We start from the raw sequence: 22,579 nt of genomic DNA, 5'->3' as shown, positions 1-22,579 counted from the left end.
CACCTTCTTTCTGAGCTAGAAGGCGAGTACAGTTGAAAGGAAAGTCCGTGATACCCACATAGCCCTGTATTTAGCTACACCAGGCAGGGTGGGGATAGATTGCCAGAACCCAGCTGCTTGTAACCTGTAAGAATTTGCAAAAAAGAAAATGGCAAACTCAAATCGCAAGGTCATTATAACACACAGAAAATGCCTACACTGTGTATAACCTGAGCAGTGCAACTGCAATAGAAAGGCTATGCAATCAAAGTTGCAATTTTTAAAAAGAATCCTACCCAGTGCGTTTTGTCCCTATCTCCTTGGGCTCATGCTGTTCCTTGAGGTCCTTCCTATTTCTGTGACTGGCATCAGATGCCAATGCAGAAAACAAAACAAAAAACATCAGTATAATCTAGGCAATCTCTGACTGAATTCCATGACACTGTCCAAATCTGTATAAAATAATTAATGCCATTTCCCCCCTTCCCTCCAAATTAATTTTGAAACAGGAGCTACCAAGTTGAAAATATAATTAGCGGCAATTAACAGTGCTTGACAGATGATTATTAAACTTTTTACGCCACTCTCCCTTAAAGAATGAATTTCAGCAGAGCGCATCCCAGATTTCCTGACCCTTGATTAACCTAAGGTCAGTGATGTTCCCCTGACAGCAATAAGCACCAATCATGGTACCCCACTTACCTAAAACACAAGTGCTCCCAAAGACTCTAGAAATTTCCACATTTCCCTATAGCTTGACAGTGAGAATGGTTCTTTCTGAAGAGATATTTTGAGCGTTACAAAAATATTTACGAGTGTGAAGAAATTTAGGATGAAAACCTATATGTATTATAAGGAAGAAATGTTTTCCCTTTGGAAAGAGGTTATAATTTACTGTCATTATCATCATCGTATTTCCCTGCCACATACTCAGAGATTTGAATTTTGAAACAAGCACATGCAAACTTGGGCATTTACAGACATCTCTTTTGGGTTACATCCAATTACCCAAGTAGACTCTCCCTCTGATCAATTTTATGTATAACATAAGATCAGAACTGAAAAAAAAAAATTCCTGTTATCATATTGTGACACAGAAAGCAGAACTACCCAGAACTGAAGACCATTTCCAATTTTGCATCACCTTTTTAAGTGTCAGGGTGGCTGGGTTATTTGTTTGGTATGGCACTGCCAGAAGTTAGCACAACAATGTATCTCTTTGGAAATGCTAGCTCTTTCTGAACAAAGAACTACAGTGAAGTAAACGAGAAAGCACCGGCCTACTTACACTGGAGGGACAAGGGCAGCTAATCAATATTTGGTGCCCATTAAATTATATCACAAAACTACGTAAAGGTATTATCTAAAGTGGCAGCTTAATTAACAATCCTATGCCTAGACCTTCCCCAGCCATTATTGTTTTGCCTTGCTGTACAAAGCACTGCTAATTACCCAAGGCCAAAAGAATTTATTTCAGATTTCAAGAGCTCTACAGCAAGCAAGGTGTTAAAAAAGAAACCAGGGAAGCAGTTACAAGCAACAAGTGGTATATTTAAAAAATATACAACCTTACATTTTACAAAACAAAAAAACCCAGAATCTCCTGGGGTGTGCTTCGTGAAGTGAGAGAAAGAGAGAGTGTAAGGTGTTTTTCAGTTTGTTGCATTTCAACATTTTGAAAGACAGAATGAGGGCTGGACATTATCTGCAATCTCAGCAAGACGTATTTTTTTCCTAGGCCTTTTAAATTGAGTGTTATGGAGCAGAATAGCACTGGTCTAAAATTAAATAAGTCTGAAACCCTGCATTTACCATTTGACTAGGAAAGTATTTCAATACTCCATCATAACACAGAATAAATTTCCATGTGTTACTTTGTCATGGGACTATACTGCCACATGCATTTCAGACTGTCTTTAGTAAAACTCTGATTCAGAATTGATTTTGATAAAATTTATCTGCATGACAGTGTTTTATTTGAAAAAATTCCAAAACAGTACTAGGTGCTCTTTATGATGCTATAGAGTATTCTGGCGTTCTTTTAAACCAGCAAGTCTGTACAGAGAGAACATTTTCAAATGTAAATTACAACTTCACTTTACAAGTCAAAGCAGTTGGGTGAAACAACTCAGCTAACTTGATCTAACCATCTTGTGCAGAAATGTAAACATTTTTTCCAGAATGGATCTGTTAGTAACTTTGGGTTTTTATTTATACAGCAACAGGTAAATAGATGCAACAGGCACAGAAATGTTTTGCTATTTTTATTATCAATTTTTGTCAAACTCCCCCCCTCCAAAAACCTGTACTGCTCTGGCCAGTCCACTCAAATGTTCAGAAACCCCTCAAGAAGCAGCAACCCAATATGTGCAGACATTAAGTTGAACTGTGTGGGTTATGTATGAAGGGGATGAAGATACTCCCTTACATGATCCATGCTTCTGGAATTCAGTTCTATGCTCACAAACTAGGCAGCTCACCTGGCATGCACAAACTTTCCACCTTTCCCAAGGTTAAAGTAACACGGCATGGGGGCAGTACAGAAGGAAGTAGCCAGAGTGGTACCTTCCATCTTTGAGCCTGTCCCATCCCCAAGAAATTTAAGCTCCTTTCAGTTTCCTTCTTCCTCTCTCCACTGTCATGCTTTTTAAATTCAAGTTTGTTTTCAAGGCTCCCAAGCAATGTACTGAGGCCTGTGGAACGGCAGGTTTTCCTGTCAGAAGAATCTGCATCATGGACTCAACTTCATGTATTGATTTGAATGGAGCTCAATAGTGACATCTTTATCACTTCTCACTCTAGAACCACAACAATCTTCAACAAACTACCTTGGAGTGAATGGTTATTTAATTCTATGTAATCCCCCTCAGATATCATCGGTCCTAAGACACAAAATTTCTGTTAAAGTGGAGTTTCACTGTAAACAGGGAATGTCTGGGCCTTTGGCTTACTGCCATAAATGCTTAATTTTTAAAAAAAGGAATATTAGGTCAGCTGGGAACTAAACATTACCATGAACAAATTGTCTTGGTATACAACATTAGCTGTACAATTACTAGTGAGGCTGGCCCATAAAAATGCTAGGTGAAACACAAAATGACGTTATCTAGTCATATATGGAACAGTTGTCTACCATTACAGTTTTATACCCAAAGGTATTCATTCCTAGAATGAGTTCCATCTGCAGTTTTGCCCTATTAGTCAAGTGCGATGACTCATGACTCCATATGTGAAAGCACATCCCTGTCCAAAGGTGCATCCAGCTAGTTCAATACAGCCGAGATGAACATGCACATATCCATCCGTATTTTCAAGAGCGTTGCACACAAATTTCCTATTCTGCATTGATACATGGCTTCTGTTGTCCAGATTTTGTACATAACCAACATTGAATTTTGCTAATTAAGCAGATTCAATAGCAAGGATTAAGTTCAGCCTTCCACCTTAACACTGAACACATTGGCCAGGATCCACACCTGGACCTAGGCACCCCATGGGGGCCTTGAGTTGTTCTCAAAAGAGCTAAATCATTCCCGCCACCCCGCCCGCCAATTGCATAGCATACTGCTTTTGAAACCCAAAAACAGTCTGCAACACACCAAGCAACTCTGAACAACTATTTTCAAAGAAAGTCAAACACTCCTCTGGGAACATCTAAGAGCTCTCTAGATCTCAGTGATTTCCAGTGTTATATTTATGCATTCTGCTCTTAAGTTATGCATATGTAAATCCCCTTGATTTTAGTGGGATTTATCAGTGTATTAACTAGGGGCAAGCTTAATCCTCTCTCCAGGATTCACATATTTTTCATGTAGGTTTCTGGAGGTAGCCCATATTTCTGCCCTCAGAGAATCCCCAAGGAACTGGAAAGCAAAGTTGAATTGTCAAGTTCATCCATCCCAGAAGATATTTTCCACCTCATTGTTGCTAAGCAGGCAGCATTTTCGCAAAATGGGAGGGTGGTTTTTTTTTTTTTTTAAAGCATATAGAAAATGGCCAAGCAAACAACAGTCCTTCACCCAGTTCAAACCAGCACCAAAAAGGAATATGATTAAACAGTCAATTTCAAATGTTCAAAAATAAAGGCAGTCTCTCTGTAGCTTCAACAGGGCACCTGACAAACAAAGATGGCTACCCATCCTTCCCCACATTCCTCTAAGATGGACTTTCTGAATTTCCTTTTCAATAGCAAATATACTTTATTAGCAGAGTTTGGGTCCCATTACTGTGTGTTCTAAAAATACAGCCCTCTCTTTGTGAGACACTATGTAGCAATGACTTTGCCCCCAAAATATCTTCAGGCATTCATATTTAACAGAGTTCACATAGAGGAACTTTGTTGAAGTGCAGCTTATGGCAGTATTAGTAGAAGGCTTAAACGAAAACATTTTTTTTTTGCCATTTCCCATTAATATTGTTTCACACCTCATTATATTATTAACTGGTAAATACTTCAAGAAAATAAAAAGGGTACTTAAGTACTCCTTAGGCTGTCTGAAAAGTGTGGGGGGGAGACACAAAATCAGGACACATTCAAACAGTGGGACAAAAAACCTAGTGTGTAAGAGTTCCCGTCCCTTGTACTTCAGAGTTTTGAAAAGCTACAATGAATGATCCTTGTCCTGATGGACAGCCAAAACATGTAAGCTGAATCGCGCCATCTCGCCGCTTATTCACTCTGGATAGCTGATACAACCTCATCTCCTTTCAAAAAAACTTTTTGACACCAGTCCTGGAAAGGAAGGATTTACGCTAAACTCCCCTTTTCAATGCCGCAAACGTGTTTTTGCAATTAAAGCTGCACAATTACCATTGACAAGCCCAAGTCGGCAGAACATAAGCCCGTGCTGTTCAAATGCGCCTGCCTCTCAGTGCCTCCAGCAAAAAACCCACAGGCTGGGGGGAGGAGGGAGAGGAGAAGAGAAGAGGAGGGGGCAGAATGAAAGAAAGAAATCTCCCCCTCATTATTTAACAACTTGTTTGGTATTGCGCTGCACTTCTTTTGGAATGTTTGATTGTATGGGAAGAATGTTTTCCCCATTTTAATTTCCTGGCTGGAGGCCCCATCCTTTCATGGTTCTGCTTCTTCATGTATACAAAATCTGCTGTGGGCACGTACATTAAAATAATGATACTTCATAGCATCCCTTTAAAAAAAAAAAGAGCCACTTCATTTTCATAATTCATAAAACACATCTAGTGGCAATGCAGGGGAGCCTGAAAATATTTTAACTCTTGCGCACAGATGTATGTGCTTCACATCTTAATGCCTCGTGTTCATGAACTGCTTCTGCCCATGAGAGGAACTCTGAGATCCGTACTTGACATGGCAAGAAGAGAAAAGTAGTTCAGCTTCCTAACAGCCAGTCAGTCCGTCAGAAAATTAAAGTCTGATATGTATGCATGCCTTTGATGTACCTCTTCTTGAACACCCTTCTTCATGCATTGTGAAAGAGCACTTGAAGATTCCTACAGGAACACTGTTCCACACAGACCCCTTGCCCAGCTAAAATCAGGAACTACAAGATCTGTACCCACGCCCACCAGTTCCAGTTAGTTCCTCTCATACATAACAATGCCACTTGGGATTTTAACGGAACTCATTTTTCTTTAGTGGCATGGGAACGTACAGTTTTATTTTTTAAGTAAATACAAACTGTCCTTAAAGATATATATGAAATTGCTTAAACGGGATCCGAGAGGAAACTTTTAAACATATATATGCATACAAGAAAAAAAGGTGTAAACAGCTAGTTCTTTCTAGGAATGTAAAGTACAGTACAGGAGAGAGAAAGATGAGCTGTTTTGTTGCGGGTTTGGAAACCGCTCAGTGTTAAGGCATATAAATAAATACAGCTATCTAAAGATCTCTCTCTCCCTCCTCTCTCTCTAAAACAGCTAGACAAAAAAACTGCCCGTTCATATTTAAAACAGCAGCCACCAACATTTTAAAGACACAGCACACAAACAACAAGAAATAGGAAAATGGAATACGGAATGTCGCATTGAAAGCATGACACCCGTGATGCCTAGTTTTGGATCAGACTAAAATCAACAACTTCTCAGTTCTAACTTCATCTTGTGATGAAATCTCCTCAGTTGAAAAAAGGCACACTGAGGATAAGGCATAGTTCACCACCTGAGGAGCTCTATTCAGGTCTATGGCTTCTAACGCCTTGTGTGCCAGTCTTTATTTACCCAGATGAAACTACTAGTTCTTTGAGCTTTCATCAATTTCATCAGTTCATTTGTCGGATTACATATTAGTGATAAAATGTCTGTTTTAATCAGCGCAGCTAAGGACTAATTGCCTCCTTGTATATTCTTGGGCAGTTTCGATTCTACCGTAAGTCTATCAAATGGATTTTTTTTTTTTAAAAAAATGACATTTTTAATACTAGTGCACTATTATAAAGTAATGCTGCATTTACCTGAAAGGAAGACAATGCTGGATGTAAAATGATCCTCCTCCAGGATTATACGTAATTGTAATTATAAGATATTTTAAGACAGCCTCTTTTTTCTTAGCACACATGTGAGAAAAAGACTAGTCTTCCTTTCAGGTAAATAAAAGTAGTTAATGTTTAAGACACCAAGACAGAGGACAAGACTTTGTTTTGGTACAGTTAGTGGCAATTGGCTGTTCCAAGGCTCAGTGGTTTTTCGGGGAGGGAGGAATTAAATATCCTTTTATTATGAACAGAAACTTTCTTCTTGCTTAACATTTTGGTACAAAACAATATACAAATGGAATGAATTTGTCTTCTGCCTGATCAGAACAGCTGTTCACAAAATGCACAAATGTTCACAATCGTTTCAATTGTGATTTTTCTAAAAAATTTTGTGTGAACCTTCCTAAATATAGCAGTGTTGTGAAAGGAAACAGCCTGAGGATGGAATACTTGTGCTCTGAAGAGAAACCTCTCAGACATTACATTACAGCCAATCCAGGCTTGTCACAAACTAGCCATGTGATGGGAAGTCACAGTCAATTGGTGCTTTGTAATGGTTTTACTATATTATCCTCACAGCTACCAACATAAACCTGCTGTATACTGCAGGATACATGTCCAGGTGTACACTACAGGCATATTTAACATATACCTAATACACACATGAAATAGCCCTGGTACTCTGAAGAGAAGGAAGCATCTTACCGTATCTCCAGGTTTTACAGAAACCGTCACCACTGCTCCAGGCATGGGTGACCTCAGGATGCTACTGGTGTCCTCCACCACTTTCTCAGGCATGTACTTGCTCAGCTCTGCAGCAAGCTTGGTCAGAATACGCAGCTTGTACTAAGGAGGTAAGGGAGAAGAGAACAAACACAAACATTGCAAAAGCAGTTAATATCAAAGAGACCTAAGGATATGAAATAATAAAACAGAGAAATGCTCACCCTCCAAAAACCTTTGTACATGACCATTTATATTTACAAAGGTGAACTATGCTTTTATTTTTTTTTAATAAACATTAAAATATACACTGTATTAAAGATTTGATGAAGCACAATAGCATCTATTACTTTGAAAGAGCACAGGAGGTGTAGTAAACTGGACTCAACCTAGCCTTTTGCAAATGTTCAACAATTTGGAATTTTTTTGTAATTCCCTTCTCCCTTTCTCACTATGACACACTAACAATTGTGATATTATACACCATGATAGACTTTTGGAAGTGTTTTATAGGGAATATCTCTACTTCTTTCTAGCCATACTTCTGAAATTATACTGATGTAAATGTAAACCACCCCGTAAAAAGTCTACCTTTACCTTTTTTTCAAATGTAGAACAATTGATGGAATCAATCCAAAATTTAAACCACAGCAAATAGGCACAAGTCAAACTGTAGCTCCAGGTAAAAAAGTTTGCTTTAGCTTATTTTTTAAAAGTGCAAGGGATTTTAAGTTTGATCTTTCAAACCCCTGAACAATAACCAACCCAGGGTTCATAAGTAGGAACAACCACCACCACCTGCAAAACTCCACCCCCTTTCTTTCTCAGCTCTTATGTACAGGATATACCCCAAACCATAAAACAGCTGAAGCAACCTGCAATAAGTGAGAGGGCAATCTCTGAGTGTCGTTGTCTGCACTACAGAAAGCTATCTACTTATACACACACGATTCTTAGAATGGCACAAATAACAAACAATACCCTTACTCCTTCTGCATGAAAATGCTTATCAAAAAAGTGCTGCAGCATCACCTGAGTTTCAGGCTTCTCTCCAGTTTTTTAAAAACCTGAAAAGATTACCCAAACTCCATAGCTGTCAGGTTTTTGTTTTGTTTTTAATTCCCCATCACACAAAAAAAAAACTACCTAGAAAAAGAGTCAGTGCATTCGGAAATCCAGTAGATGGCAGCAGGTCTCTGTGAGAAACATTTCAGTCTTTGGCCATCAAAGGACAAAAAGAATAAAAAATGTTTCCATCATGTTTAATCAACAGTGTTGATAATAAATGTTGCAGCTAGATCTGCACTTAATCCAATTTGCAATAAGAAAGCAGCGTCAACGTCTCAGCTTTCAGGGTTTTTGGAAAAATATGATTTCTGATCATATTTCCAGCCCCTAATGCTAATGTAGTTAAAGCCTCATCACTAGATTCAATGACCTATGGCTATGAAGTTCATATTTCCTATCTGCAGGGAAGTTTTCAAATTGATCCCTCTGCTATGGAATCCCTACACACTGCAGAGGATTCAAGGGTAAGTTTTAGAAGGCACCCTCAGGGTCAGTTTTAAAATTTTCTGTACCTGGGGGCTCATACCCATTACCCTGACTATGCATGCCATGACCCAATGTAAAACATGAGATTTGTGTGGGGGTCGATGAAGCCTAACTGTGTAAATCAAGAGGGCACCCAAGAAACTCTCCAACCATCTGTGTAGCAGCTGCACATTGCAAGGGAATTATGGATGACCTGCTTTTCAGGCAGCTTCTTTGCCACGTTCTATCTTCTCATTCTAGAACCCCTAAACAGTACCAAAGAAAACCCCACAACCCATACACACAAGGCTTATGAAGATAATGCAACTATCAGACGAAATCATTTTTTGTTCCCCAATGGGATCACAAACAGCATCCAAAAAAGGGACAAATGGAAGAAAGCATCCAATAAAAGGGCAAATGGGAATTATATCAAGCCTGGTTGATTGTCCTCACCATTTAGAGCAACAGCACTCCCGATGGAAAGAATGGTAGATGGATGAATGTATTGTAACATCCCTACAGAATGTCCGTTCATTTCAGTGAACCTTTGATAACCTTCACAAATCAATTATATGTTGCCTTTATTAATCTGATCAAGATTTCTATAAACCAGTTCTAAAACAAAACACCCACATCTACAAGGATTCACAACTGAGCCAGTAACAGGATACGCACATGCATGCACACGCTAGAAAGCCTTCCAAGTCCAAAACGAAAAAAGCTGTATTTTTCTAATGCATAGAAATGACACCTGAGTACACTGAACAGGGCAACCAGGTGGCAGAAGCAGGCCAGGAGAGACCAAAGAGACGAGCCAAGTCAAACACAGGCTTCCAAATAGTTATCATGTGCCATAATAATCCTTTGCAAAGCTACATAATAGCCCAAAGTTAAGTTCCAATATGAATTTGCCTTATGTACAGTTGGATTACACCTGTTCAGGGAAAGTAATGGCCACTGTTGAAGTCCGTGTGTCAATTTATTTCATTGATGTGTGCGAAAACATCTTAGGTGCCCCCGAACCACTACTTAAATCAATTTTAAAATTCACTCAGTGATCCAACACCCACCTCCCAAGACAGGATTGTTTTGGCACAAGCTGCATACTAGAATTTCTCCAAGAGGCAATGTAGAAACCCGTTCAGAGCGAATGTAAAGGCTGAGGCAGACCTAGAATGAGCTGGCCAAGGACACAGCACAAAACATTACAAGGGTTCCAAACAGCCAAGGAAGTTCTGGAAAGCCAGCTCTAATCCATTGTTTTGATTTCTATCAATTGTCTTATTCAGACTCCCAACATGCATCTGTTTATCAGTTAAAATATCTTAACAGTTTTAAAAAAGTTGTTTTTAAAAAAGTTTTTAAATCTCCATGGCAAAGATGGCACAGTGGCCTAGAAGGAACACCATCCTATGGGGGCACGTTTGGAACCCAGAAAGGAGGATGGGAAGTTTGAGATTTGTTAGCACCAGTTGCCAGCAGAACTGCTCATACTCTGTGACAGGCCAGATAACATCTTCTGCTTGTTTCTTTGCTCTTGTCTATGTGTTCTTGCAATCAAGATGTACCAGTGTCTGCCAGCATTTGAAGGATACGATCTTTAAGTGAAATTACAGAGCAAGCGAAAAGCTTTTTGTTCCTATTAAAATTTGTCAGAGTCATATGGGAAGGCAAAAATAAAGCTTGCAGAGTACATTCTGCTGTCAATCTAATAAACATTCTGTGCAGAGGGACTATTTATCAAAAGATAAATTGTAGTTAAAAGTCATTCATTAAACCTATGGGGGGGAATATAATTACATCAAATTGCACAGTTTCAGTATCCATGGTAAAATGTCTGCTTTCTACTCCTACTTTGAAAATAATTCAAAAATAAAGAAATAAAACGGGCAGGAAAACAACAACAAAAAATCATGTTTGAGCGCAAGACAAATTCTTTTACACAGGCTCACCTTCAAAACTGAGACCATCAGATACACAGTGATCTAGTTTGCTTGTCCCTTCAGTGATCAAGCCACCTACACTAGATGTAAAATAGTTCACGTTTTCCCAACCTCATGAAGCGGAACAGGGTTAGGGTTGAGGTTTACTGGCATAGAGATTGTTCCCAATTGTTGTGCTGCAAAAACACTGCTTCTCTCCATCACAAGTCCTACCGAGCATTCCACTTTGACTATTTTAATATTTCCCTATCTTCTGGATTCCTTTCTCGGCAGGGCTCCTGCTTGGCTTGGAATGAGATGTGAGAGTCAGTAAGCCAAAAGCTTTCAAATGCAAGCCTTTGTTATTGATGAGCTGTTCCCTTTTCCTTTTGTATTTGTTTATTGTTCTTTAGTCTGTTTTTTTCGGGGGAGGGGAATTAGCCATTGTAATCAAAAAGCCACACACAAAAAGGCCAGAAGACTTCTTAGGAAAAGGTCTTTTGGGGGCACAGTTGGGGACAAATGACCTTTGTGAATGTAAGGTGGCCAAAGCAGCACAGAGCAGGTTTCCCCCTTTTTAAAGTTCTGTGCAATGCATTTCTACAGTCAGATGAATCCCACTAAATAATCCCCCCCCCAAAAAAACCCCACATTCCTCTGTAAAATATTTTCTCAGCATTCACAAACAGCCTGACCAAAGGGTGCCTCTGAGGATGTTAACATGTGGAATGGTTCAAAGAGGAGAGTAATGGAGTTTAAAAGACCAAAACAATTGAAAAATGCCTGACTCAGAAACAAAGGTAACCAAAATCTTACAAATATCATCAAATATACCTTTACTTTCTCTAAAAGGTACCTTCTTAAAAACTTTGTGTGAGTAGGTAACTAGCTAACTTTGGCTAACTCCCGAGTTTGTAGATTTTTCCAAGTCATTTAGCTAGGTTTTCAAAGGTGATCTGGCTAACTCCTGAGTTTGGAAACAACTATACCTTCTTAAAGTTAGTGTTAGAACACCTAAGTGTCTGAGAGCAACTTTAGGACTCTCTGGTCAATTTTCATAAGATGTGAATTTTTCACATGGATTTGGTACACATATTTATCAAGACATAAGAGCCCCATGGCGTAGAGTGGTAAAGCTGCAATACTGCAGTCCAAACTCTCTGCTCACCACCTGAGTTTAATCCTGGTGGAAGCTGGGTTCAAGTAGCTGGCTCAAGGTTGACTCAGCCTTCTATCCTTCCTTAAAAGAAAAAGTGAAGAGATCCACTGCAAATGTTGTTGGGGGTCTGAGTCACAAACTGAAACAGGAGGTATAAACTGAACACAAGGGGAACTCCGTAGTATTTACAAGAATTCTGGTAGAAAGGAAGAAGAAATCTCCTCTGGGCACCTTGGATAGGTCTCCCACTCATGTCTCCTCCAGCCACCTTTCTTACAGAGGTCAGCTCTGACAGAAAAAAGTGAAGGAGATGGCCAGAATGTAATAATGCAGGATGCTGTGGGTTAAGCAACAATGGGGTTGGGCTACCTCCAATATAAAATGTAGCTGGACACAGAGCCTCTATCTAAGGGAAAACATGAAGCAGCCAAAGTCTTTTGGTCAAATACAAGGCTGTTTATCTCTAATTCTGGAGCAGCCAATTGTTAAAAGCCAGCACAAGCTCACACACTGTTAACAACACTGGAATCAATGGGTTGAAAAGTGCATAACAGTACTGGAAGGTGAACGTTGTTTACAGGGTGCCATTCCACTCTGTGATCATGCTACCCATAAGGCGAAGCCCTGGCTATGTACAGAATAGGAAAGTGTGTTAACACTTTAGAAGTACATTGTATTCTGAGCAGAATATATATTTTTTCACTCCTCATTCTTATAACATTAAGAACACCTACATCCTAAGCAGAACTACACCCTTCTAAGCCCTCTGACTTTTTTTGTTAACCATTCACAATTTATTAAATTAAATTCTATGGTGACTTCTTGAAGAGTGACACTCTGCTTAGACTGTACTGCTAACTTCTTGTTTCCAACATGTATAGTTTATGAATAGACCTACTTCATACACTGTTTAGAATCCAGCAATGCCTCCACTGACTACTTTTTCCTCTTTATCTACAAAAAGAGATCTAAGAACAATTGCAGGGTGGAGGGGGAGAGAAAACACGAGAAGAAGCGGAAAGAGTTATGGATTGAATTGCAAACTGATAGCATGTTTTCTTTTTCTTTTCTTAGAAATTAAATTTTATTGGTTTTAAAGAAGACAAAAAGAAACATAAAAGCATGTTTGCAAAGTAATGCTCAGATCATCTGCAATAGACAGAAGTATACAATGGAAAAGGATTAGACAAGCACACATGTATCTAAATGGAAGCTGAAGACACCACACAACCCACGTTGTCCTAGTGGGAAAACAGGTATAGAATTCAGGTGCCACTTATCTTGGTTTTCTTTTTCAAGATACATTTTTATTCCAGTTAACTCACATACAAACATATAAAACTGCTATCATGTATACTCAATTCATACATTTGTATGGAACTTACTTAATATTTCACTTGTATTAAAATCTCTTTGGTCTATCTTTTCCATCTGTCATCTTATTTAACACTTGTTTTTCAACAAATCTCTTTCCTTCTATTATTTACTATCATTTACTACTATCATTTACTATTTCATTAATTTTATCCTTAATTTACAACTATATAGTCAAAAAAGTTATAATTTTTCCAGAAATTCTGATGTTGGTCTGTTGTGTATATAAAATGTTAATTTTGCCATTGCTGTATATGTTTAGTTTATTCTTCCATTCCTGTCAATCTGGATATTTTTCTGCTTTCCATTTTGCTGCAAAAATTACTCTTGCCGCCATTACCATTTACTTAAGCAGTTCACTATATGTGTTAGTAATATTAGTTAATACTATATTTAATAACATGTTTTTAGGATCCATCGCAAACTTAAGTTTCAAAATCTTTTGAATTCCTTCATGTATCTCTATCCAATATTTTTTGTCTTCTTACATAACCACCACATATGATAAAATATATTCTGACATTTCCAACATATCACATTATTGTCTTTTTCGTGTTTTACTATATCTTTAGGAATGATATACTACCTAAAAACAACTTATACCAATTTTCCCTTACTGTCTGACATTCAGGAAATTTAATTTATTTAATCAATAGAGTTTCCCACTGACTCATAGGTCCATTTCCTCCTATATTTTGCATTCATTTTATCATTCACTTTTTTACTTGCTCTGTTTCAGTGTCATATTGTAACAATATTTTGTAGATTTTTCCAAGTCATTTAGCTAGGTTTTCAAAGGTGATCTGGCTAACTCCCGAGTTTAGAGACAACTATACCTTCTTAAAGTTAGTGTTAGAACATCTGAGTATCTGAGAGCAACTTTAGGGCTCTCTCGTCAATTTTCATAAGATGTGAATTTTTCTCATGGATTTGGTACACATATTTATCAAGACATAAGAGCCACATGGCGCAGAGTGGTAAAGCTGCAGTACTGCAGTCCAAACTCTCTGCTCACCACCTGAGTTTGATCCTGGTGGAAGCTGGGTTCAAATAGTCGGCTCAAGGTTGACTCAGCCTTCCATCCTTCTGAGGTTGGTAAAATGAGTACCCAGCTTGCTGGGGGGAAAGTGTAGATGACTGGGGAAGGCAATGGCAACCACCCTGTAAAAAGTCTGCTGTGAAAACATCGTGATGCGACGTCACCCCAGAGTTGGAAATGACTGTTGCTTGCACAGGGGACTACCTTTACCTTTTACCTTTATTTATCAAGACATGTCCACCAGCTTTCTGGAAAAAAGGTGAAGATTCCTATGTTTCTTTACTTTGGACTAAGATACTCCCATCTTTTTCAGTTTCAAAAAAGTTACACGGTAAGCTATAGAGTGATCAGAGGACACTTTACAATAAGCATACTGGAGTCCCAGACCAACTAGGTTCTGCAAGTAGTACATTAAATTCTCAGAAAATGGTACTGTACATTTCAGCCAAGATTGTACATCTGCTTAGTCAACGTGGCTCCATGTACCAATACAGGTAAAATGTCATATTTATGTGATTCACTGTGAAGGCTAGAAAGTACCATAATCTTTGAGAGACTCTCTAAGGGTTGGTTTAATATCATATTGTCTTCCCATATCTCCAGGCTCTTCATATTCTCTCCACAGGCACAACCACTCGTTCTCAGAGGAAATCCCTGTGATCATGGCAGCTGAAAAATTTGCTGCCACGCCCAGAGACTGCAACACAAAAACACACCAGTTTTCTCCCTGGAGATTCCAATTAATATGAGACATTTTCTGCATCAGCCTATCCTTGAGGAATACCATGTGGAGAAAAACTGACTGCACAAGTGGTTTCCCAAGTCTCAGAGAAATCTGCAAGGAACCTTTGGAGCAAATTTCTATCCAAAATATGGTAGCATAATTATCCCACAAGGCATCTTTAGTTTATCTCTCACATAATAAAGAATTATATAGTATAAAAGGAGCTACTAAAAATAGGCAACTATTTAATGGAAGCAGTAAGGACAATTACACTACTACTATATAGTACTAGTCCCAGCAACAAAAACTTAATTAAAATGGCAATTAATGCTGCTCACCTTTTCCACCTCTAAAACCACCATGTAATACAGTCTGGAGGGACACATATACCCCTCCCCAAACCAGGATTAAAACCTCACAATACAGAATCCTTCCACTTTAGGTTAAGGCTGAGCAGTCAGAGTCAAAAGCATACAGAAATAAAGCTTGTAGCTGTCCTTCGTGCGTGGAGTTACAACACAGCCGGACAAGGTAAAGTGAACAGATAGCAGTGAGAAAGCTGTCTGAATAGCAAAGCTCCGTACAATCTGCAGTCACTGGAGCAGCCCTGTTAGCATTCTGTTTTGACAACTCCATCAGCACAGTCTCAAGGTAGCTGTCAATCAGGATGCATCATTTAATACAACAGCACTCGGAGGATTTTCCTCCTTATAAGCCACATGACAGCACAACTACAGCTCTATTTACACCCAGCGCCTACTTCTGTTTACAAGGCTCCCGTAATTAGAAAGCATGCAACAGGCAGCAATATTATTTGGATCCCCATTTTTTCCAGCCCCGCCATGCAAAGTGTGATCTTGCTTCACAGAGTCATGCTAAATGACAAAAGCGCTATTTTTCTTCAGCCTCTGTGCTCAGACAGCACTTCATTTGCAGCTATCTATAATTAGATTAATGGTGTAGTGCAGCACAAAGCAGGCCCACTTCACATCAAGATAGCATATGAATTAGGACAAACACTTATTTCAATTCCAGGCAGAGAAAGCAGTGACTGGGGTATTTAGCATACCCTTTATGGTGGAATGAGATGTTAATTGTGTACCATTTACCTCTAAACTGCTAGCTTGTTGTATAAATCACTGGGCTAATTGATGCAGAGATAGAAACGTAGCCACAGGCAAGAAAGCAAGGGAATCAGAGCCGAAAGATGGTGGATAAAGGATTATCCAGGAAAACCATATGGAGATGAGGTTCCTTTGAAACCTGCTCATGAGCTGAAGACTTCTTGAAAAATTACCAAAAAAAGTGCCACACTGATTTGTTGAGAAAGAGTTTACCTCATGGCATAGGAGCACTCTCTTCAAAAGAGGGGTGGGGGGGGTACAATGCTTCAGTAAAAAAACACATTAAAAATGTGTTAAATGAATTCCAGAGGGGTAGCCATGTTGTAGCAAACACAACAAAGAGCCCCAGTGGCACTTTAAATGATTTTATTGTAGTATAAGCTTTTGTGGATTAGAACTCGCTTCATGATTCTGACAAAGTGGGCTCTGTTAGCGTATGGCACAAAAAATTGTTAGTCTTTAAGGTGCCTCAGGACTCTGTATTGTATAGTCAATGAATACATGTCTGAGAAATTACGCAAGACACAGGGTATAATGGGCAAAACCGAGTTTGGGTTAGGAAAGGGAAGGGTTCAACGTAACTTCTCCGTTGTACTCACAAAGTTTTAAAAAAGGTTTCTGAATAGAAATACAAATTCTGATAGGCAAAAGTAGACTGAAAAATTGTTAAATAGAAAAACCACAAAGCAAACACATTCTAGGAACTTTCTTTTCTTCAGTAAAGAACGAGTCAGGGTACTCTGAGTGCTTAATAGAGACTTCACGAGAAGTTCTGATTCCAGGAATGACCGCCCCTTCTACTTCTCTTCCTCAGAGACAAGATTTTCCCTGTTGTTCTTTCCCTTCTCTGACTGTTTTTCTTTCCCTACCTGTGTGACACAGAGTGTTGAACTGGATGGGCCATTGGCTTGATTCAACATGACTTCTCTTACATTCTTATGTTCCCTTCTTTCCTTTCTGTGATTGTTTTATTCTTTCCTAAAGAATTCCACCCTGTCACAGTATAATATTTTAGCTGATTGCTCAGCCCAGGAACCTGAGGGAAGGAATGGGAGCTCCCTTCAATTTATATGATTTAAATGGCATTTGATAAATTCTTATATTCCAGATTAACAAAATATTTTATTCAACATAGAGGAAAAAGGACAGGTGAAATCAGGGGTAAAATTTCTGAGGTAACTCAATATAACTCTGAGGTAAAACCATTACATACACAAACTTTAGTTCTTATATTTCAGGCTAATCAGAGTTTCTTAAACTATTCTTGAACTATAATCGGTACAATGCCTACCTTATTAACTGTTTTTAATTATGTTAATATTTATTTCTAATTGCTTTAGTTTTTGTAATTTATTGTTGCTAGCTGCTCTGACCCTGCTTGTGGGAAGGGTGGGATATAAATCAAAGGAGATAAATAAATAATAAAATTCACAGTTACTTACAATCTTTATGTTGAGAGGCTTTGTACCAGTGTTTTCTATGTTAGAGTATTATCTAACTCTTTTAGTTTACAAAAGGTTGATACACTTTTTCCAGTACCAAACTCTTACTCTATCCTCTTTCTTTGGTCCAAATGGAAGTCTCCTACCCACTTCTCCTTGCCAACTTTCCCCAGTCCTCCTGTCTGTGTTTAACTGCTCTCAGTCAGGGCTGAACTCTGAAACTATCAGTACTTGACTCTTTTCAGCTAGGGCTGAAATCAGACTGAATCATCCACAGCATCAAGTTCAGAAGTCATTCTCCGTTCAGCTGGTGCTAACTAATCAGATCTCTTGGAACAGCCTTTCATGCAAGGCTCTCCAGCTTTGTGAAGAACTAACCCTTCACAGTCCTTTAGCTGTCTGTACAGCACTTCTAAGCTTTTAAAAGTGCAATCCATCACCCCAGGACTTTGGCATACCACACCAGAAAAATTTGCTAATTAAAGTTACCAGGTTATCATCAAAGGTTCATCAAGAATGAACATCAACCGTATACTTTACTGGTCTTATATTGAAGTACTCTCTCTATTGGAGAAGGTGCAATTATGATAACATGTCATCATTACATGGATGACACCCAGAGCTTTTTTTGAGCAGGGACACAATTTCAGCTGGCTTGGTGTCAGAGGGTGCAGCCTAACATGCAAATGAGTTCCTGCTGGGCTTTTTCTACACAAAATGCCCTGTGTGAAACAATGCCACTGGGGATGTGGCATAATATGCAAATAAGTTCCTTTTGGACTTTTCCTACAAAAAGCCCTGACAACATCATATTTAAACTGTACTCCTCCCCTCTGTTTTCATATGAACACAGAAACAGTTAAATTGTTGTAAAGTTCCTACACAAAGCATCTACTCTGACACCTTATTTCACACGGATACATGAAGCTGCCTTATCTTGAGCCAGACTGGTCTGTCAAAGTCAATATTGCCTGCTTTGATTGCCAGTGGCTCTCCAGGGTCTCAGGCAGAGAGGTCTTTACATCATCTCCTGCCTGAAACTGAAGATGCCAGGGACACCATTTCAGAAAAATATGAAGATAATTCGCAGGCGTTCCAAGGAGAAATGAAAACAAAGCCATGAAACAAAATTAAAAGAAGCACCACTTACCTACTGAATCAACAATAAAGAAGACAGTCCCAAGAAGAAGAGTCTCTGCACTCAAAACAATATTGGACTGGTCTTGGATTTGTCGGACTTGTATTACAGCTCCATATTTTTTCTATAGGACATTGATCCATCATACAGTAGGAGCAGCGTGTGCTTTTGGTTCCGGAGGGATTTTGTGTTGTATAAATATGTTTATATTATGTTTGGCTATCACTGTAAGCACTTTGTTTGTTACTAGTAAATACTGGATAAGTAGGAATAATGAGTATTATTTTTGTTACACGGAGAGGCTTTGAGGTGTTTTCTTTTACAGTAACCTCTGTGGTCCCGGCTTTGATTGCCACATTTGGGAAGCCTACAAGCAGGGCACACAGGAAACCATCTTTTTCCACTTTCACTCTCCCTTTCTCTTCCCCCATGATTCACATACTGCCTCTGAATATGGAAGTTTCATTCAGCTATAACTTTATTCATTTGTTTAAATAATTTCAGCTTGCCTTTCTGCCATACAAGGCAATCAAAGAAGCTATCAACACCTGGGGGGGACCCAATAAAAATAAAACACACCAATACCAATTAAAATAAATTCAGCAATTAAAACCATCAATAGCTGCTTTTTAAAAAGAGCTGTTTCCTTTGATTGATATGTGATTAAAACTGTGAGTAAATAACACATGTCAAAGTTAAGTGCCAGGCGAATTTGACTGGAGAGGGAGTTCCACAGCTGGAGCACCACCCTCTGGTAGACTGTATGTTAACTTTTCAAGGTGGAGGCACTTCAAACCAATGATACAAATCATTCTGGTCCCACATGATTTAGGCTTATACTGGTCAATACCAGCAGTCTGAACTGTGCCAGGAAACAAACAGAAACAATATAAGAACATAAGCTGAGCCTTGCTGTATCAGACCACTCGTCTATCTGGTCCAGCATCCTGACTCACACAGTGGCCAAATAGTTCCTTTTGAGCAACATAGCATAGAGACTGAAGCCTTTCCTGTTGTTACCTCCTGAGATTCAGCCAAGGATTAAGCATATAGATGGTTTAAACATATAGATTCCGGTTTGGAATCTCTTCCAGAGCCAGTTCAGTGTAGAGAACTGGGAATCTGGGTGAACTGGGTTTGATTTCCCACTCTTCCACATGCAGCTGCTGAGAAACCTTTGGCCAGTCACAGTTCTCTCAGAGCAGTTCTTAAAAGAGCTCTTTCAGCCCCACCTACCTCACAGATGTGGGGAGAGGAAGGGAAAAGAGATTGTAAACTGCCCTGAGACTCCAAGTGAAGGGTGGAGTATAAATCCAATTTCCGCCTCCTCCTCCCATCATGTTCATATTTTCAAATAAGTCACCATAGTTAGTGGCCACTGATAACCCTATTCTCCATGAATCTATCTTTTGTTGTTCAGTCGCATAGTCAAGTCCAACTCTTTGCGACCGCATGGACAAAGCCACGCCAGGCCCTCCTGTCTTCCACCATCCTCTGAAGTCTGCTCAAATTCATGTTTGTTACATCAGTAACACCGTTCAGCCATCTCATCTTTTGCCATCCCCTTCTTCTTTTGCCTTCTGTTTTTCCTAGCATCAGGATCTTCTCCAGGGAGTGCTCCCTTCTCATTTGGTGGACAAAGTATTTGAGCTTCAGCATCTGACCTTCCAGGGAACAGTCTGGGTTGATTTCCCTTAGGACTGACTGATTTGATCTTCTTGCAGTCCAAGGGACTCTCAAGAGTCTTCTCCAGCACCACATCTCAAAAGCATCTATTCTTCTGCACTCGGCCTTCCTTATGGTCCAGCTCTCACAGCCATACATTACTACTGACTGGGAATACCATTGCTTTGACTATACGGACTTTTGTTGGCAGGGTGATGTCTCTACTTTTTATTATACTGCCCAGGTTTGCCATAGCTGTCCTCTCAAGGAGCAAACATCTTTTAATTTCATGGCTACTGTCACCATCTGCAGTGATCTTGGATCCCAGAAATGTGAGGTCTGTCACTACTTCCATGTCTTCCCCTTCTATTTGCCAAGGTGTGATGGGGCCGGATGCCATGATCTTAGTTTTTTTGATGTTGAGTTTCAAGCCTACTTTTGTGCTCTCCTCTTTCACCTTCAACAAGAGGTTCTTTAGGTCCTCCTACCTTTCTGCCATTAGAGCAGTGTTATCTGCATATCTGAGGTTGTTGATGTTTTTCCCGGCAATCTTCATTCCGGCTTGTGCTTCATCCAGGCCAGCATTCCGCATGATGTACTCTGCATATAAATTAAATAAGCAGGGTGACAATATACATCCTTGTCGAACTCCTTTTCCTATTCTAAACCAATCAGTTGTTCCATATCCCATTCTGACAGTTGCTTCTTGACACTTAGACAGGTTTTTCAGGAGACATGTGAGATGGTCTGGTACTCCCATCTCTTTAAGGACTTACCACAGTGTGATCCACACAATCAAAGTCTTTAGCATAGTCAATGAAGCAGAAATAGACACTTTTCTGATACTCCCGTACTTTCTCCATAATCCATCAAATGTTGGCAATTTGATCTCTAGTTCCTCTACCTCTCCAAAACCTAGCTTGAATCTCTGGTAGTTCCCGATCGACATACTGCTGAAGCCTAGCTTGTAGGATCTTTAACATGACCTTGCTGGCATGTGTAATGAGTGCAATGGTGCGGTAGCTTGAACATTCCTTGGCATTACCCTTCTTTGGGATTGGAATATAAACTGATCTTTTCCAATCCTGTGGCCACTGTTGTGTTTTCCAAATTTGTTGACATAATGTGTGCATCACTTTAACAGCATCATCTTTTAAGACTTTGAGTAGCTCAACTGGGATACCATCATCTCCGCTCGCTTTGTTGTTAGTAATGCTTTCTAAAGCCCATTTGACTTCACACTCCAGGATGTCTGGCTCAAGGTCATCGATTTCACTGTCATGGTTGTCCGGGACACTGAGATCCTTCTTGTATAATTCTTCTGTGTATTCTTGCCACCTCTTCCTGATCTCTTCTGCTTCTGTTAGGTCCCTACAGTTTTTGTCCTTTATAATGGCCATCATGCAGGAAACATTCCCTTGATTTCTCCAATTTTCTTGAATAGATCTCTTCTCCTTCCCATTCTATTATTTTCCTCTATTGCTTTGCATTGTTCCTTCAGAAAGGCCTCATCTCTCCTTGCTGTTCTCTGGAAACCTGCATTCAGTTGGGTGAATCTTTCCTTTTCACCTTTGCCTTTTGCTTTCCTTCTTTCCTCAGCTATTTGTAAAGCCTCATCAGACAGCCACTTTGCTTTCTTGCATTTCTTTTTCTTTGGGATGGTGCTAATTGCTGCCTTCTGTACAATGTCATGAACCTCCGTCCATAGTTCTTCAGGCACTCTGTCTATCAGCTCTAGTTCCTGAAACCTATTCTTCACCTCCACTGTATATTCATAAAGGATGTGATCAAGGTCAAACCTGAATGGCCTAATGGCTTCCCCAGTTTTCTTCAGTTTAAGCCTGAATTTTGCAATGAGCAGCTGAGCCGCAGTCAGCTCCAGGTCTTGTTTTTGCTGACTGTAAGGAGCTTCTCCATCTTTGACTGCAGAATATATAATCAATCTGATTTCTGTGTTGCCCATCAGGTGATGTCCATGTGTAGAGTTGCCTTTTAGGTTGTTGGAAGAGGGTGTTCGCTATGACCAGCTTGTTCTCTTGACAAAACTCTATTAGCTTTTGCCCGGCTTCATTTTGTTCTCCAAGGCCAAACTTGTCAGTTGTTCCGGTCACCTTTTGACTTCCTACTTTTGCATTCCAGTCCCCTATGATGACGAGGACATCTTTTTTTGGTGTTAATTCTAGAAGGTGTTGTAGATCTTCATAGAACTGGTCCACTTCAACCGCTTCTGCATCAGTGGTTGGGGCATAGACCTGGATTACTGTGATATTGAATGGTTTGCCTTGGATACGACCAAGATCAT

At 39.5% G+C, this 22,579-nt stretch overlaps 1 protein-coding gene across 1 annotated transcript in view; it reads right to left on the bottom strand.

Annotated features, from left to right (window-relative positions):
• Positions 1-22,579, bottom strand: part of PCCA (propionyl-CoA carboxylase subunit alpha) — a 336,154-nt gene that overhangs the window by 14,653 nt on the left and 298,922 nt on the right. Inside the window, exon 22 of the mRNA XM_060233665.1 lies at positions 7,137-7,277. Within this exon, the coding sequence (XP_060089648.1) occupies positions 7,137-7,277 (141 nt within the window). The remainder of the gene's footprint in view (positions 1-7,136; positions 7,278-22,579) is intronic.

Source organism: Heteronotia binoei, chromosome 3 (genome assembly GCF_032191835.1).
Source record: "Heteronotia binoei isolate CCM8104 ecotype False Entrance Well chromosome 3, APGP_CSIRO_Hbin_v1, whole genome shotgun sequence".
In the NCBI taxonomy this organism is placed as follows: domain Eukaryota; kingdom Metazoa; phylum Chordata; class Lepidosauria; order Squamata; family Gekkonidae; genus Heteronotia; species Heteronotia binoei.
Note: the sequence above shows the minus strand (reverse complement) of the source record. Positions and strands in the feature narration are given on the sequence as shown.